This window comes from Callospermophilus lateralis, chromosome 2 (genome assembly GCF_048772815.1).
Source record: "Callospermophilus lateralis isolate mCalLat2 chromosome 2, mCalLat2.hap1, whole genome shotgun sequence".
Classification (NCBI taxonomy): domain Eukaryota; kingdom Metazoa; phylum Chordata; class Mammalia; order Rodentia; family Sciuridae; genus Callospermophilus; species Callospermophilus lateralis.
This window is the reverse complement of record NC_135306.1, coordinates 165,196,370-165,214,568: the sequence shown is the minus strand read 5'-3', so window position 1 is coordinate 165,214,568 and position 18,199 is coordinate 165,196,370. Positions and strand designations below refer to the sequence as shown.

At 33.3% G+C, this 18,199-nt stretch overlaps 1 protein-coding gene across 21 annotated transcripts in view; it reads left to right on the top strand.

Moving 5' to 3' along the window:
* The window catches only part of Sox6 (SRY-box transcription factor 6), a 578,220-nt gene that overhangs the window by 443,465 nt on the left and 116,556 nt on the right, over positions 1 to 18,199 (top strand). For 14 of the 21 annotated variants that reach the window (XM_076846924.2, XM_076846921.2, XM_076846940.2 and 11 more), the window contains one exon: positions 6,595 to 6,718. In XM_076846924.2, the coding sequence (XP_076703039.1) occupies positions 6,595 to 6,718 (124 nt within the window). The remainder of the gene's footprint in view (positions 1 to 6,594; positions 6,719 to 18,199) is intronic. The other 7 variants (XM_076846938.2, XM_076846937.2, XM_076846939.2 and 4 more) reach the window with 1 other exon arrangement.

Sequence of the window (18,199 nt, the reverse complement as noted above, 5' to 3'; positions counted from 1 at the left end):
ACAGAACCTAAATGTTTCACATGCATCTGCTGCCGTCTTGATTCTCTGAGAGAAGAGAGGAATACCCTAGCAACTAAAATTTCTGGGCATGTAGCCTATTTGATCACGAATATGTTCCCCACAATCTCCAAAGGGGGGACACTTTGGTCAGGGACTGAGGAATTAATTAGAATTAATGGACAGTTGTGCTTTGGGGTAGATAGTTTATTTCCTCCTTTCATGATGCACTAAGTTCCACCCATGATGAGGTTCCTGGTTTCTCATAGTCATTCAGCACCCAGCCAATTAGTGTTTACTTCCAAAACAGTAAAAACCCAGAGCAGTTTTCATGCTGAGATATATTTTGGCTACATTGTTTTTTACTCTTTGTACTAACAAAATCAGTTTTATCCCTTTTTTTTTTTAAATTTTATTTTTATTTTTTTTTATTCAAAACATTACCAAGATTTCAGAATCACATCGGTTGCACATCCACATTTTTACATAATACCATAATAGTAACTGTTGTATTCTGCTACCTTTCCTATCCTCTACTATCCCCCCTCCCCTCCCCTCCCATCTTCTCTCTCTACCCCATCTACTGTAATTCATTTCTCTTCTTATTTTTTTCCCATTCCCCTCACAAACTCTTATATGTAATTTTGTATAACAATGAGGGTCTCCTTCCATTTCCAAGCAATTTCCCTTTTCTCTCCCTTTCCCTCCCACTTCATGACTCTGCTTAATGTTAATCTTTTCCTCCTGCTCTTCCTCCCTGCTCTGTTCTTGGTTGCTCTCATTATATCAAAGAAGACATTTGGCATTTGTTTTTTAGGGATTGGCTAGCTTCACTTAGCATAATCTGCTCTAGTGCCATCCATTTCCCTGCAAATTCCATGATTTTGTCATTTCTTAGAGTTTTATCCCTTTACTTATAAGATAATTAAGTAATCTCTGAATTTGTGCATAGGGAAAGTTATACTTTTAAGAAAAAAGATGCTACTTGAAATTTTGATAACTTCTTGAAAAAGACATGTGGAGACTAGTTACTCTTTGATGGAGTGAAGGGAATTCTATTATTTTTCATTCTAAAGTAAAATACTTTTTAAGGTTGCTGTTTCTAACGTTACTACCTTTCTGGTGGGTCGACGAATGGGAAAATAGGATTATGAGAAGGAGGAGGAAAGGCAGGATTACATTTTTCAGAGCAGGGTGGAGCTTCCTCTATCTTTAAAATTCTTTGTCTGCCCTAAACACTGGCACACAGTGCAGTGATCAGAATTCACAGCTTTCATAAGGGGGGGAATATTTTGGATGCTTATATGATCATTCCACTTTCCTTGTGTACTTACCTAGCTCTTGCTTTTTATTTTCTGTCCCACATTTGACCAATAGTTTTACAGTAAGTACAATAAATGGAAAAGTTATGAGAGGGGGAAATAATTGCCTTAACTCATACTTTCCACTCCTATCACTTGCACTGGACCATACAAGTAGTGGGAAACATTCAGAGACCCTCATTACCCTTACTAATATTTTAAGACATGGTATCTTTAACACACTGGGGGAATCTGAATAATATTTTTGGATTGTATTAATGTCAATATCTTGGTTCTGATATTATAGTATGGTTTTGCATGATGCTACCATTGGAGATAACTGGGTCAAGAGTACATATGATTTCACTGTATTGTTTAATATAATCTACAATTATATTTATAAATCTGTCAGTTATCACAAAGAATTGCTTTCCTCACCTCATTTATTTTTTTAAGAAAATATTTTTAATTGTAGATGGACACAATATCTTTATTTTATTTGTTTATATGTATGTGGTGCTGAGGATCAAATCCAGGACCTCATACATGTGAGGTAAGCGCTCTGCCACTGAGCCACAACCCCAGTCCCTCCTCACCTCATTTAAATCTGTTTAGCAAAAGATGATTTCATGTTTCATATAATATGGTACTTATATGTATAAACTTTTCAGAAAAAAATGCAAAATTTGACCTTGACTTTGATGTGGACTTAAATCCTGGATCCAACACCTTTTAGTTGATGAAGTTACTTAACCTCTCATGGTTTTTTCTCTTTCTCATTAAATGAATTTTTTATTTCTCAGTAAATATGCCTATTTTAATAGATAGGACTTTATAAATCACTTTACTAGTGATGAACATATAGGAAACACTGAAAAGTATTAGCTGCTGTGGTTGTTTTTATTATCTCCATCATCAATATTAATGCATCCATAATTAGAGTTAAAAGAGGAGCTTTTCATCATCTTTTCTCTGGCTAACTAGTTGCTAGATATTCTGTTGTTTTTAATAAAGGGCACTTTGACTTTTCACAATATTGTTTTATTTAAAATAAGTTAGGGACAATTTTATCATTTAAAACTAAATGATCATTACAATGAATATATTGTAATAAACAATTGGAATTAATGGCAGTAAATATTGAGAACAAGTGGGTTCTGGGTAAAAATAAGAGAGAGGAAGGACTTTTTTTTTTTTTTTTAATTGGACAACACTCAACCCCATAACTGCCTCCAACAATACACCTCTGATACAAAATTACTGGATATCTCCAGATTTTCTCTGCTGAAACAGTGTATACAAGTGATTTATTCTTTTCAATTACTAAAGTCCATGTTATATGATGGGTAAAGCACTGATAGGGTGATTAGCAATTTTGAACTCTAGATCAGCTTTGTAATAGGATGTGTAGCCTTGGCTTATACTTTTTTTAAATCTTCTCTAGCCATCTACTTCCATATTTATGTTTGTTAAGTGTGGACTAGATTAGTGATTCTCAAAGAATGGTCCCTGGGCCAGCAGCACCAACTTCAATTGGGAACTTGTTAGAAATGTAGATGTACACTCTAGGGCCTCACTTTAGATTTGCTGATTCAGAGTCCCTGAGGGTGGGGCTAAATACTTGTGGGTTTTGTTTTTGTTGTTTTACAAGCTCAGCAGTGATTCCAATGTCCACTGAAATTTGAGAATCACTGCTCTTAATAAAGCTTTAGTTAAAAATTTGGATTAGTGGACCCACTTTTGGAGTTTCTGATTCAATGGGTATGATGTGGAGCCTGATAATTTGCTTTTTAAAAATGTACCATAGTTGCCAATGTTGCTCTTTAGGTACTACACTTGAAGAACTATAAGGTTGGATCATCTTTTTTTAAAATTTTTTAATTTGTTTTAATTAGTTATACATGACAGTAGAATGCATTTATGCACTTTGATATATCATATATAGATGGGATATAATTTCTCATTTTTCTGAGTATACATGATGCAGAATTATATTGGTCATGTAGTCACATATATACATACAGTAATAATGTCTGTTTCATTCTACTATCTTTCCTATCCCCACATGCCTTCCTCTCCCCTCACCTCCCATCACTTCCCTCTACCTAATCTAAGGTAACACTGTTCTTCCCTAGTGCCCCCCCCCCATAGTGATCTAGCATCCATATATTAGAGAAAACATTTGGCCTTTGGTTTTATAGGATTGGCTTATTTTGCTTAGCATGATATTCTCCAAACTATTTACTGGCAAATGTCATAATTTCACTATTATTTAAAACTGAGTAATATTCCATTGAGTATATATACCACGTTTTCTTTACCCATTCATCTATGAGGGACACCTAGGTTGATTTCCTAGTTTAGCTATTGTGAATTGAGCTGCTATAAACATTGATATGGCTGTGTCCCTGTAGTGTGCTGATTTTAAGTCCTTTGGATATAAACCAAGGAGTGGGATAATTGGGTCAAATGGTTGTTCCATTCCCAATTTTCCGAAGAATCTCCATACTGCTTTCCATAGTGGTTGCACCAATTTGCAGTCCCACCAGCAATGTATGAGTGTACTACCTTTTTCACCACACCCTCACCAATATTTATTGTTGTCTGTGTTCTTGATGATTGCCATTCTGACAGGAGTGAGATGAAATCTTAGAGTAGTTTTGATTTGCATTTCTTTAATTGCTATAGATGTTGAACACTCTTTTATATATTTGTTGATCAATTGTATTTCTTCTTCTGTGAAGTGTCTGTTCAGTTCCTTAGACCATTTATAGATTGGGTTATTTTATTTGGTTTTTTTTTTTTTTTTAGATCTTCTCTTAAGTTCTATTCCTATTCTATGATTCTGTCATTACTGTTGCTTTCTAGTTGTCTCCTTTTTAACTGTGTCTCTCAACTTATTGAAATAGCCTCGTTAATAGCATATGTTTTTAACATATCCTACTTTGTAAAGTATGATGGACAGAAAATAACCTCCTTAAATTCTTCCAGTTTATGTTAATATAAAACATTTACAATTCTTTGGCATTAAAATGACCATAGATAATTTACTTTGTTATCTCATGGACATAGACAATTGAAGTTTGGTTCATAATTGTCATTTACCCTCTTACACTCTCTTATCATCTCAAGAACTTGGGTAATCAATGTGAAAATGTGAAAAAAATTTTCATTCTAAGATGCTGTTTAATGAATAGCACTAAAAATTCTTGGATAATTTATTAGTAGAAATTTCTTCTTTGTATTAAACTTTCCCCAAATATCTTCCATTTGAACCTAGTTCTGTCCTTGGTAATCATGTAGTCTTAATCTGATCCTTCTTCCACACATCATTTCTTCAAATATTTAAAAATAACCTGATATCATTTCTGTCACAAGATAAGTATCCCCAATTTCTTCAGCTATTTCTCAAAATCCCTAATAGTTAATGTAACAACTTAATAAATGTTCATTAAATGAAAGAAGGAAAGAATAAATAGAGATGATGCTCAGATTTCTTGCTTCTCTTCTCTATAGCACAAGGCACTTGCCCTATGTTCTAGGTATGTGCTAAAACTATATTTCTAGAGGAGAATGAAATGATTTCCTCTGATGTATTCTTGTACTGATGATGGTCACCCACAAACATACCATGTTTGTTTTCTGGCATAAAACAGTGCATTGATCTCTCACATTTCAGGTTTGTATTAGGTTACAACAAACTGGAGTTGAACAGCAAGTTGAGTGCATTTCTTCAGGGCTAAAGGCAAGACCTGGACACTAGGGGATCAGCTTCAATTTAAGCAGGTTAAGTTTGTACTCTTATGTGTAAAACTTGGGCTTACCTCAGCTAAAATGTAAGAAATAGCTGCTCAAAGCTAGTTTGTTTCACGCCCCACTGGCAAGGTAGTAATTGCACAAAGACCTTTTTATTATAAGTTGATTTTCCTGAGAAATGAATTCAGAAAAATACTGTAAAGTGTTTATTTTTTGCTTGCCCTTTATTAACCCACATCTTAGGGCTTTCCCTAGAGAAAAACTGTTGGTAAATGAAACCTCTTAGACCCACATATTTTTGCACTATGTTCCTGGTTGTGGAGGGAACAGGGACAGGACACGGCAAGTCAGTGCTATTTAAACAGGGTCATCAACCAGTATATGGAATTTTGCCTAAAGAGAAGATTTAGGAATTTAGACAGGGGAAGGGTTTGGGACTGGTTGAATTACTGGTAAAGGTTTATTTCTTAAGATAAGTGCAGCTCTTTTCTAGTAAAGAGGCCAAAGATCCTGTTTGAGCTAACAGATCACTTCTTTTGGTACATTACAGTTTTGATCTTTAAATGAGAAAAGTCCTATAGTCCAACCTAAAATCATGTCCCCAAAGCCAGGATAAAACATTCCTGTTATGCTATCCTGGAATCAGGGCAGCATGCATAGAGTAAAGAAGGAAACTAGGAAATTAAAATGTAATTTCCACAAGCATGATTCTGTCATAGCTCTTATTTTCTTTATATGGAATACAAATACTGATATAGAGTAAAGATTTTCTATTTTGCATTTTTGTGCTCTTTGATACATTTATTGAGGTCAAATGAAATTTGATATAGTAGAATTTATTATGAAATTCTCTCTGAATACAACTCCATAATTACTGAGCTACATGGTAGTGCATAAAGCTGTAAAACTGCTTAGCCAGACAAGCAATTTATATGTTACATCGAGGTGTGTATGGCAAAGAATATTAGTTTAATTGGAAGCCAAGATGTAGTAGCCTTAAATCTGAAGAGCTATATGTTTAATATAATGCAGTGAGGCTTTGAAATAAGATACCTAAATTGGATAGATAGATACAGCTTTTGGAATATATAACAATTAGACATTATTTTCTGACCAAGGATACTAAATACTCTTTTCAAAATAAAGCACAGAATGCAAAGCAGGTGAAAGGGCAAAACCTCTCAATATTGTAGTGTAAGAAAAGAAGCAAACTTATTTCTTTTAGTTATTTGTTTATAAAAAAGAAGGAAAATAAAAGCAAAATAGGAGAAATGAAAACCATTAACCACCTTCTGGTGAAACACAGAGGCAAATTTACAATTAAGTTATGTCCTTGATATGCTAACAGAATCTAAAAAAAAAAAGAAAGAAAGAAAAAAAGATTTAGTGGATTTTGCCTGAATTTTTCTCAGCTTTAAGATCTGGAATGAGGTGAGAGGTAGGTGGCTGTGTGGGTACCAGCACACCACCAGGAGTGAGAAACAAAGACTTCTTGGCATACATTTGCTCTCTGTCTGATCATAGGCTCTCTTCTGTTTAGCAGGTTCAGGGTCACATGCCTCCGCTCATGATCCCAATTTTTCCACATGACCAGCGGACCCTGGCAGCAGCTGCTGCTGCCCAACAGGGATTCCTCTTCCCCCCTGGAATAACATACAAACCAGGTAAGTAGAGAGAGACTTCACATTCTTTTGGAATTGCTCAGATCCACATGTTTTTGCTTAGTAGTCACAACAAACACAGGGGCATGCAAGGGAACTCTGAATAAAAAAGATCATAAAAGTTTATTTTAAAGTAAAATTAGAATTGGGAAGAGGGGGCATTTTAATAAACTAATTAGTTGCTAAAACTTTCATTTTCTCTTATTTTATCAGTTCTGAATTCACAGATAAAATGCTGCTTTCCCTGAGGACTACAAAATTTCTGTCAGCTCTCTCTCATACCTTCACTCTGAATAATTGTCTTTGGTTAAAGATCTTTTCTTCCTCCTGAGAACTTTCATAGTCTGGGAGACTGGTCACATATAAATATAAAATGTTGTTATTGTTTTCTGTCAGATTTCTCTTGGGGAAAATCTGACAGAAAAAAAAAAGTTTAAACTGGGCTGGTTTAATTTGCTTACCACTAATAGGTAAACTTCTTTTTTATCTTAGACTAAATAATGAAGTATTCAGTAATATTTTTCATTCATCTTTGAAGCTCAAAAAACAGGCCACATAACCTTGCAATGAAATATGTTTTGAGATGATTTAGCAAATGTTATGGTTTTTCTTTATTCCTCTGAGTTTACTGGACTCCTGGGGAATTCAATTAGAGGCATAATGGTTTGAAGCTTCTTTCAGAGCCTCCCTGTAAACAGAGCTTTAAATGTTTAAAGATATGTTGCCAAAGGAATCCAATGTAAGAAGATAGTCAAGTAAATAGAAGTCAACCTTAATTTCATTTGTGCATTCTTTGTAAGTGACCTCAGCTCAGAAGTAGTGACCTTGTTGTACTCATTAATAATTTTTGTGTCAAGTTCTTTTTAACATATTAACCCGATTATATTAACCACCAAATCTGAGTGCAACAAATCTGAATGCAGCAATTTCTTTGTATATGTGGCTTATAAAGTGAACAAAGACATTTTAATTTTCTTAGAGCTATAAAATATAAATCACTGTACTAAAATTCTGGGTAAAAAAGCTTACTAAATAGCATAAAAACAAACCTAACATCTATTTTGGTTGCTGGTTACCGTTGACTACTCTTTTACATTTGGTAGAGAACAACCTTGTGAGAAAAGGTAGGATGTCTTTGATGGATCTCAAGTGATTAGAGTAATAGATGTGTAAGCCATTGGTTAATTTTTTATTTTCTGGTTGTGGGGGATGGATTGAACGCAGGACCTTGCACATTCTAGTCAAGTGCTTTGCTACTGAGCTAGACCCCTAGTCCTAGGATTGACTGATTTAAGGGCTCATTGAAAAGTCTTCAAATGCAAATGAGTCAAACTAATACAGGTTGAGCACCCCTAATTTGAAAATTTAAAAATTCTTTAAAATCTGAAAATTTTTCAGTGCCAAAATGATGCTCAAAAAACTTGAATTTTCATTCCACAGTTTTTTTTCTTAAAGAAAATGGAAGAACCAGGAATTGAGAATAAACAAACTGTTAAATGCATTTATCATTATGTCAAAATGAACTCCACTCTTATGTGTAATTATAGTACACTAATAAAAACTTTTTAGAAATTAAAAATATTTGAATTTTTATTATTTTTTTTTATTTATATATGATAGCATAGTGCATTACAATTCTTATTACACCAATAAAGCACAATTTTTCATATCTCTGGTTGAATACAAAGTATATTCATACCAATTCCTGTCTTTATACATGTACTTTGGATAATAATGTCCATCCCATTCCACCATCATTTCTAACACCCTCCCCCTCCCTTTCCCTCCCACCCCTCTGCCCTATCTAGAGTTCATCTATTCCTCACACGCTCCCCCTCCCTACCCCACTAGGAATGAGCCTCCTCATATCAGAGAAAACATTCAGCATTTGGTTTTTGGGGATTGGCTAACGTCACTTAGCATTATCTTCTCTAAATCCATGCATTTACCTGCAAATGTTGTGATTTTATTCTCTTTTATTGCTGAGTAATATTCCATTGTGTATATATGCTACATTTTTTTTTACCCAATCATCTATTGAAGGGCATCTAGGTTGGTTCCACAGTTTAGCTATTGTGAATTGTGCTGCTATAAACATTGATGTGGCTGTGTCCCTATAATGTGCTGTTTTTAAGTCCTTTGGGTATAGAATGAGGAGAGGGATAGCTAGTTCAAATGGTTGTTCTATTCCCAATTTTCCAAGAAATCTCCATACTGCTTTCCATATTAGCTACACCAGTTTGCAGTCCCACCAGTAGTGTATGAGTGTACCTTTCTTCTCCACATCCTCGCCAACACTTACTGTTGTTTGTCATCATAATAGCTGTCATTCTGACTGGAGTGAGATGAAATCTTAGAGTGGTTTTGATTTGCATTTCTCTAATTACTAGCAATGATGAACATTTTTTCATATATTTGTTGATTGATTGCATATCATCTTCTGAGAAGAGTCTGCTCAGGGTTTTGGCTCATTTATTGATAGGGTTATCTGTTTTTGTTTTTGTTTATTTGTTTGTTTGTTTTTGGTGCTTAGCTTTTTGAGTTCTTTATATACCCTAGAGATTAGTGCTCTATCTGATATGTGGGGGATAAAGATTTTCTCCCAAGATGTAGGCTCTCTATTCACCTTACAGATTGTTTCTTTTGCTGAGAAGAAACTTTTAAGTTTTAGTCCATCCCATTTATTGATTATTGATTTTAATTCTTGTACCAAAGGAGTCTTATTAGGAACTTCTTTTTCTTCTATTAGATGTAGGGTCTCTGGTTTTATTCCTATGTCCTTGATCCATTTTGAGTTGAGTTTTACGTGCATGGTGAGAGATATTTAATTTCAACTTGTTGCATATGGATTTCCAGTTGTCCCAGCACCATTTGTTGAAGAGGCTATCTTTTCTCCAATGCATGTTTTTGGCACCTTGGATTTGGAATTATTTCAGATTTTAGATTTTTTTTTTTTTCATCTTAGAGATTCTCAAACTAGTAAAGTCTTTAATCAGTGTTCCAATATTGGAAAAACCCCCAAATCTGCATATGTCTAGTCCCAAGCATTTTGGATAAACCATACTAAGTCTATATTCCCAAAAGGTTTTTAGATGCCTGAGTGAAGGAAAATGGTACCATTTAAATTGTTAAAAATTCATTTTTCTAGAGCAGAAATTTTATAGTGAGTCATACTCCCCCTTAAATTGGCATCTATATTAAGGACAGAAGTATATTTTGTTGGAGAATATGCTTTCATCAGTGCTTTGGGTCAGTCCTTTTCTGATCTCTATAAGTTGTTTTGATTATTTCTTCATCTTGATTTCTATGGAATATTGATATAAACTAAATTTGCTCTCTTATACTGAATCTCAGTTGCCATCCCAATACCAGTCCCCAGAAACTTTTTAGATATACTGTGGAAACTGTATATTTGATTTCAGTGTTTATAAAGTTAAAATTAACCACATTTCAAAATCAAATCTAGGCTTTATTTTCTGCTACCTGTAAATATCTTATGACCATGTTATCTAATTTTGTTAAAAATGTGGCATTGTTTTTGTGAGAGAAGATATTGCTCTATATCCAACAAATTTAGATCATTTAAAAGTAAGTCTTCTCACATAGAACCCATGAGATCATAACACATAACTGAGAAGAATTTAGAGACCAGGACAATACTGTGCAGGAATTAGTTGCTTTTGTTGAACAAAATACTTCTCAGAGTAGTGTCCTAAGATAACAAAGCTGTGTTTGATTATGCTGACTATACCTGTTGAGTTAGGTAGGACTTGGATTTGTATATGTGGAAAAATTTTTGGTCACAAACAAGGCTGGTAATGAGGTATTCTCTGGTAACCCTTAAGTTATATCAAAGAATTTAAGCCAAACTCTAAATTTTGGCTACTCTAAGATTTCTTGTATATAAAAGTCATATTTAAAATGAATTAAAAACATACATTCTTATGCTATTAGTAGAGAAATTATAAACTCAGGAGACAGTCTATGCAGAGTTTTTATCATTCACATGAGTTGGGGACAACTATTGGACTAGAGTCTGGACAAGCAAACTATTTTAGCCCTAGACTGAGCTTAACTACTTCACTTGAAAAGTATATGAGACAATGGCTATTTTTTAAAAGAGAGAAGCCTAGTCACATATATAAAAACCTGGAAATAGTGTCATGAATTTATACTTTAGTATCCTGTGTAAGAGGACGAACAAGCTCTACTTTGATCTTTCTAAATAAAAAATAAATTTGCCTCCTTTTGCTCCCTTTTCCATCTTCCCAGAACCCGAAACAATTCTACAATGTTTGTGAATTGAATGTATTGATTCAGCTGCTTGAATAATTTTCTTGATTTTCAAGAGCAAGGACCACTTTCAGGTGACATTAACTATTAAAGTTGAATTTTTCTAATTGCAGTTTATGGCAATGTGAAAAATTAATTTGGGGAACTGAGTTTCCACTCCCAACTCACTCCAGGTGATTTGACTCATAGTTCTGGGAATTTCAGGGTTTCAGTATTCAATAAACACCACATAAGCTCTTCTTCCTCTATGTACTGCTGAGCAGGCATGCTACCCAAAGGCATTGGGCAGTTTCCGAGGAGCATTTTTCAGATTGATCTCTCTAGAAATAGCTTCATTGTTTTAATTCCTAAATTTTTATTCTTATATTGGTTCTATAATTAGAGGCTTATCATCAGGACCAAGAACATAAACCAGACTTTTAGTTGCTTTGCTCTTTTATGGTGTGATACTAAAAGATGCAGCAATCAAGGGTAAGAGAAACACATTTAAGCATTGATGTTTGAGAAAATTAAAAGATGAAACATCTTTCACTGTTGCTAATGAGTATATCAGATCAAGGTCAACTTGCCTGAAAAGTAAAAACCTCAAATAGCCTCCCTCCTTGGTGCTCCAAGGATGATATAGCTGACCCGTTGCTTTGTGTAGTTGGAAGTGTTTAAGTGATCACTGCTGAGCAGCACCCTTGAAATTTCCTAGGATACCCTTGGAGTAGGATATTCACCTGCTTATGAATCCTCCACTTACTCACTATCCATAATATGACAATAGATAAAGCTTACTGAATGATTACTGTGCCAAACACTGTGCTAAATATTTCAATGGATTCTTTTATTTGTATTTGAACATGTTATTTAACTATGCTGAACCTTGCTTTTATGTCATCTGAAAAAGTCATGGTTTGCTCCATTACTCACTGTAGGTGTGAAAATTAAATTTGGTTAAATACATGAAAGTTCTTTGAAAATTATATAGCACTCACCTGCAGGTAAAATCTGACCTTGATACTGAGTAAATTTAATTGGTCTGTTAAATTGAGTCATTATCCATTATAAATGTTGTCGAAAGTTGAACATTAGATGTAACAGTATCACTCTGCTCAATGACCAATTTGACATACCTGACAATTTTACAGTATGTCATATGCTTCTTTTTATTATTATTGTGGTGAAATATACACAATACTTATCATTTTGGCTATTTGTAATTATGCAACTCAGCATTATTTGCAATGTTGTATAACTGTTACCTCTGTCTATACCTAAGAGACTTTTTCACATTCCCCTCCCCAAAATGCACAGTCATTAAATGACAACTATCCCTATTTCCCCTAGCCTCTGGTAACTATAGTCTTACTATATTTCTTTATGAATTTGCCTATTCTAGATCTTCATATGAATGGAATAATATAAAATTTGTCCTTCTGTATCTGGATTATTTCTGTAAGCATAATGTTTTCAAGGTCCAGCCATATATAGTAGCATACATCAATATTTAATTACTTTTAATGGCCGAATAATATCCTATTGTATGTGTATATCATATCTTGTTTACCCATTCATTGGTTAGGGGACACACTTAAGTTGTTTTTAACTTCTTACTATTGCAAATAATACTTCTTTAATCATTGATACACAAATATCTGTTTGAGTCCCTACTTTTAGTTTTTTTTAGATGTATACCTAAGGGTAGACTTGACAGGTCATATGTAGTTCCATTTCTAATCTTTTGAGAAACTGTAAAACTTTTCCACAAGAATCATGCCATTGTACATTTCATCAGCAGTGTAAATGTGTTCTAATTTCCCAATATTCGTGCCAATACTTACTTTCCATTTTTTAAAAATACATTTCATTTTAGTGCTTCTAGGAGGTGTGAAAGAAATGTTATTTCTTTGTGGTTTTGATTTACAATTCCCAGTGATTTATGATGTTGAACATCTGTTTAGTTGCTTATTGACCATTTGTATATCTTTTTTGGAAAAGTGTGTTTTTATATACTTTGCCCATTTTTTAATTGGGTAGTTTTTTTGTCATTGAGTTTTAATTCTTTATATATAATGTATATTGACACCCTTCAGATATATTATTTGCAAATATTTTATTCATTATGTAGATTATCTTTTAGTTTTTTTATAGTATCTGTTGATGCACAAAAGTTCTCAATTTTGATGAAATCTAATTTATCTCCTTATTGTTGCCTAAGCTCTTGGTGTCATATTAATGAAATCGTTGCCAAATTCAGTGCCATGAAAATTTACCACTATGTTTTCTTCTAAATATTTTATGGTTTAATCTCCTTAATTTAAACCTTTGACCCATTGGAATTAATTTCTGTTTTTAATGTAAGGTAAAACCCTATACAAAATATACCAATTGAATATGTATCTTTTGCATGTGGATATATGGATTTCCCTGCACAATTTATTGAAAAGTCTTATTTTTCCCCATTTAGTAGTACTGGTACCCTTTAAAAAAATGTATTAATCACATATGGGAGAATTTAATTCTGGGCTGTCTATTCAGTTGTTTTATAAATCTTTTATTATGCCTATGCCATACTGTTTTAATAACTGTAGGTTGGTAGTAAGTTTTAGCTCTTGGGGCCCTTTATAATTCCATATGAAATATTAGAGAACTGACTTTTCCATCTATGTGAAAAATGTTGTAATTTTGATAGGGATTGCACTGAATCTATAGATTTCTTTGGGTATTATTGACATTTTAACAAGTCTTCATATCCATGGACACAGATGCCTCTTTCCATTTATTTTTATCTTATTTAATTCCTTTAAAAAATAAAAATTTATTAACATGTAAAATTGTGGGTATTTGTGGGTTACATTCTTATTATGTTTAGATACATGTATATATTGTATAATGTTCAGTCAGGACAAACATATCTATCTTCTGAAATATGTATCATTTCTTTATGATAAAACATTTAAAATCATTTCTTCTAAATTTATAAATATGCAGTACATTATCATTCTCTAGTCACTTTCCTGTGCAATAAAATACCAGATCTTATTTCTCCTAATTATAATTTAGTGCCTATTGATCAACCTTTCTCCATGTCTTCCTCCCCCTAATTTCCCTAGCCTCTGGTAATCACCATTCTCTACTCAACTTCTATAAAATCAACTTTTTAAGATTCCAGATATGAGTGAGATTATGTAGTACTTGTTTTTCTATGTCTGGCTTATTTTGCTTAACATAATGACCTTCAGTTCCATGCATGTTGTCACAAAGGATAGAATTTCACTTTTTTTAATGAACGAATAATGTTGCATTCTATCAGTGTACCACATTTTCTTTATGCATTCATCAGTTGGTGGATACTTAGGTTGTTTCCTGTCTTCTCTATTTCTTTTAGCAATCTTTTTAGATTTGATCATAAGAAGACTTTCACCTCCTTAGTTGGATTTGTTCTTAAATATTTAATTCTTCTATATACCATTAAAATTTTTTCTATACTATTATAAATGAAATTTCTTTATTCATTTCCTTTTGGATTGTTTATTGCTGGTATATAGAAATGTAACTGATTTTGTGTGTTAATCTTAAACCCTGCAAGTTTACTGAATTTGTTTATTAACTCTAACATCTTTCTCATGGAATTACATTTTTTTTCTGTATATAGTTCTGCAACTTTCTATATATCACTTGCAAATAGTAACAGTCTTACCACTTTCTTATCAATGTTGATGCATTTTATTTCCTTTCTTGTCTAAGCACTGGATAGAACTTCCAGCATAACATTGAATATCAGCAGTGAAAGTGTGCATTTTTGTCTTGTTCCTGATCTAAGAGGAAAAGCTTTTAGTCCTCTACCATTGGGTATGATGTTAGTCATGAGTTTTAACCCTTGATAATCCTGAGAAATTTTCTTTCTATTCATAGTTTTATGAGAGTTTTTATCGTGAAAGAGTATTGAAGTTTTGTCAAATGCCTTTTCTGCATCAGTTGAAATGATCATGTGGTTTTATTCCCTTTTTCTATTACTGTGATATATTAGATCAATTTTCTTATGTTGAACTATTCTCTCAAGCCTGGGATAAATACTACTTGTTATGATGAATAATACTTTTAATATGCCATTGGATTTGATTTGATTTTGTTGAGGATTTTACATTTATTTCAAAGAGATGTTGGTCTTTATTTTTCTTTTTCTGTGATATATTTACTGCTTGGTAATTTTGGCCTCAGAGAGCAAATAAGGAAATGTTCTCTCTTCTTGTATTTTTCATAAGAGTTTAAGAAGAATTGATGTTAATTCTTTAAAAGTTTAGCAGAGTTCATGGTGAAGCCATCTAGGTCAGAGCTTTTCTTTGTTGGAGGTTTTGATTGCTAATTCAACCTCTTGTTATAGGTCTTGAAAATTTCTATTTCAACTTGAATCAGTTACTTTGTTTCAAGAAATTTTTCCATTTCATCTAAATTGTCTAATTGGTTGGTATATAGTTGTTACACTTGTTATTTAATGCTTCTTTTATTAAGCACCTTTTATTTGTTAAGATATCCCCCGTGTGTGTATTCTCTTTTAACTCTTATGACAACTTTAAGATGTATGTGGTAATAAGTGGTATTGTCTCTATTTCATTAGAAGAAAAGAAACTAAAATCCAAAAATGTTAACTTTTCCAAGGACTTAACATCTAGAAAATAGCAGAGATAGAATTCAGACTAAAGTTCTCCAATTTGATATTTCACACTCTTGGGAACATGGTTTCAGAACATCTGACACTTTTTGCTATAAAAATGTGATTTTTTTTATCTGTGAGTTTATCTAAATGACATACAGCCAGCCATTCCTCTCTTCCAGAGTATTTCAAAGTGGAGATATGTAACTACTATTGGAATATTTGATTAATTAAATCTATCTACTTGCAATGAAAGTATTCTTAGAATTCTTTGATTAGCACCCTCAGTTTTAAATGAGTGTTGAGGTCCAGGAAGAAGATATGTTCACTTGTATAAACTAACTTAGTTTTATGAACATCAGGCATTATTCTGTGTCCTCTTCCTATATGGAGGCCATATCATTGATGAGCTCTCATTAAGGCATGTACTTTGAGTTGTTTTTGTTTGTTTGTTTTTTCAGCTGATTTCTTATAATGGGGGTGAATTTATATCAGTTCATTCATATTCACTTATTTAATTGCCATTGTGACAAATTCCATAGATATTCTGAAAGAAGCTATGAAATGAACAAAGGAATTAAGATAGATCCTTGGTTCTGAGTCTCTTCAAAGGTATGCAAAACAATGCTGATGAACTTAGAAAAAAATTCTGGGATCAAGAATCTTTTCATCATTGATTTTCTCCAATGAATAGAAAAGTACAAAATTAGCCACAGAAATAAGAGCATGGTGATCTCAGAAATATACATCCTAATCCTTTATAATTTTTTTATCCATTTGTCTTCAGAACAAATTGAAGGTTCTGTTTTTTGAAGTTTTGCTGCAGTGTTATGTTGTACAAAGATATATTCAGACTTATGATAGTACCTCAGAGTACGAAGGAGCTGTAATAGTTTGCTATACTGAATACATCCCTCTAGGCAAGACCCATGCAAAATGATACATCCAAGTTTGTATCAGTAGTTGTGATTCAGGTATTTTCACATTGTACCAAGAATGGCAATAGCTCTTAAAAGTGGGGTGCTAGGTGGGCAACTTGTCATCATCCTATGATGCCATCACAATAATTTGTGAGACAGAGGATGGATAGCACATTTGGAGGGTGGAATATGAGGTATGAGGCAGGATTCCCATTTAAGTGCAGTTACTGAGGAATTCATGAGTCCTGTCTCTTTGTTCTGTGCTCTTGCTTTGTTTTATCTTGTCTTCTTTTGTTTTCTCTTATACTCCTCCCAATATCTCTAAATGACTTCTGCAATGTATTACTATCTGAAATTAATATCTCAAGATACTACAAGTCTCTGATCATTTGTTTTTCTGAAGTATGAAAGTGAATGGACAGAATTTTACCCATAGGATTTTTTGCTCTTTAAAAAACAGAATTTATATCTGAATTACACACATTAGGAGTTTTCTTCTGGGAGGTACCCTGAGTCTAATGGGTCCTGGGTTCTTCGTACAAGCTTCCTTTCCTCTATCATTAAGTCCTACTAACTTTTGGCTTCATTTCTGTACTGCAAAATTTTAAGAATTTACTTCCTCTCATTTAGGTACTCTTGCTGTGGAGCTGCTTTGATTCCAAAAGAATGTTGCCTATTCTAACAAGTAAAATTAATGTTAAGCAAATTTTCCATAGGCCTTTAATCCTGTTTTTGTATTTGGTCTGTAACCTTCAGATGAAAAATCAACTGGAATATCTAAAAGCCTGGAAAATTGAATTTACAGAATGGGTATTATTTCTCATATTTATGGTATTTGGAGGTTGTCTTCTTATACTAGAGGTAGCAAGGGCCAGATTACCATAGCGCCTAAAGTCAACCTGTTCCAACAGGCTTCATCTTTCTTTGTGCAAATTTTAAAAGAATAGGTCCTCACGCAAGCATTTCAAATCCAGAGACAAATTTGAAAAAAAAAAATTGCCGCAACATGTTGACTGATTCTTTGCCAAGTCAACCACTGAGAACTTTTTTCAATCAACTCTTACACAGAGAAAATTAGAGGTGGTAGGAGGAAGCGCATGAAACTTCATTATTAAAAACAAAACAAAACAAATAACAAAAAAACTAAACTTTACATTACCCTAAGTCACTCCCCCTCTGAGATTTTTCTCTCCCATTTTCAACCCTCGTCTCCCTCTCCTGCCTTTTCCTTTTTTCCTCTCTTCTAATCATCCTCTGTGACATACTCTGCTGCTCTAATGTGTTCATTTTTACTTTTATTATTGATATAATGATATGTGCCAGAGGAATAGCTTTCTAAAGATCTATTCAGATAGGCAGATTCAAACCCGCAGAAAGGTTAAAAATGTTTTTTAAAAAATGCTTGTCAACAGTGGGAAGAAAGCTGTTTGTAGCTAGCAGGTGAGCTGGAGAGTACTACAGGGTGTGGTAGAGATAGTAATAAATTAACCGGCAAGCCAAAAACTATATTAAAAAAAATCAGCTATTTCATAGCATAGAAGCATGACAGCTATGAAAAAAGGAGTGCCCCGGGGAATTCTTTTAGAGTTTGATTTTTTAAAATATGTTTGACATGAAAAATGTTTTAGTACA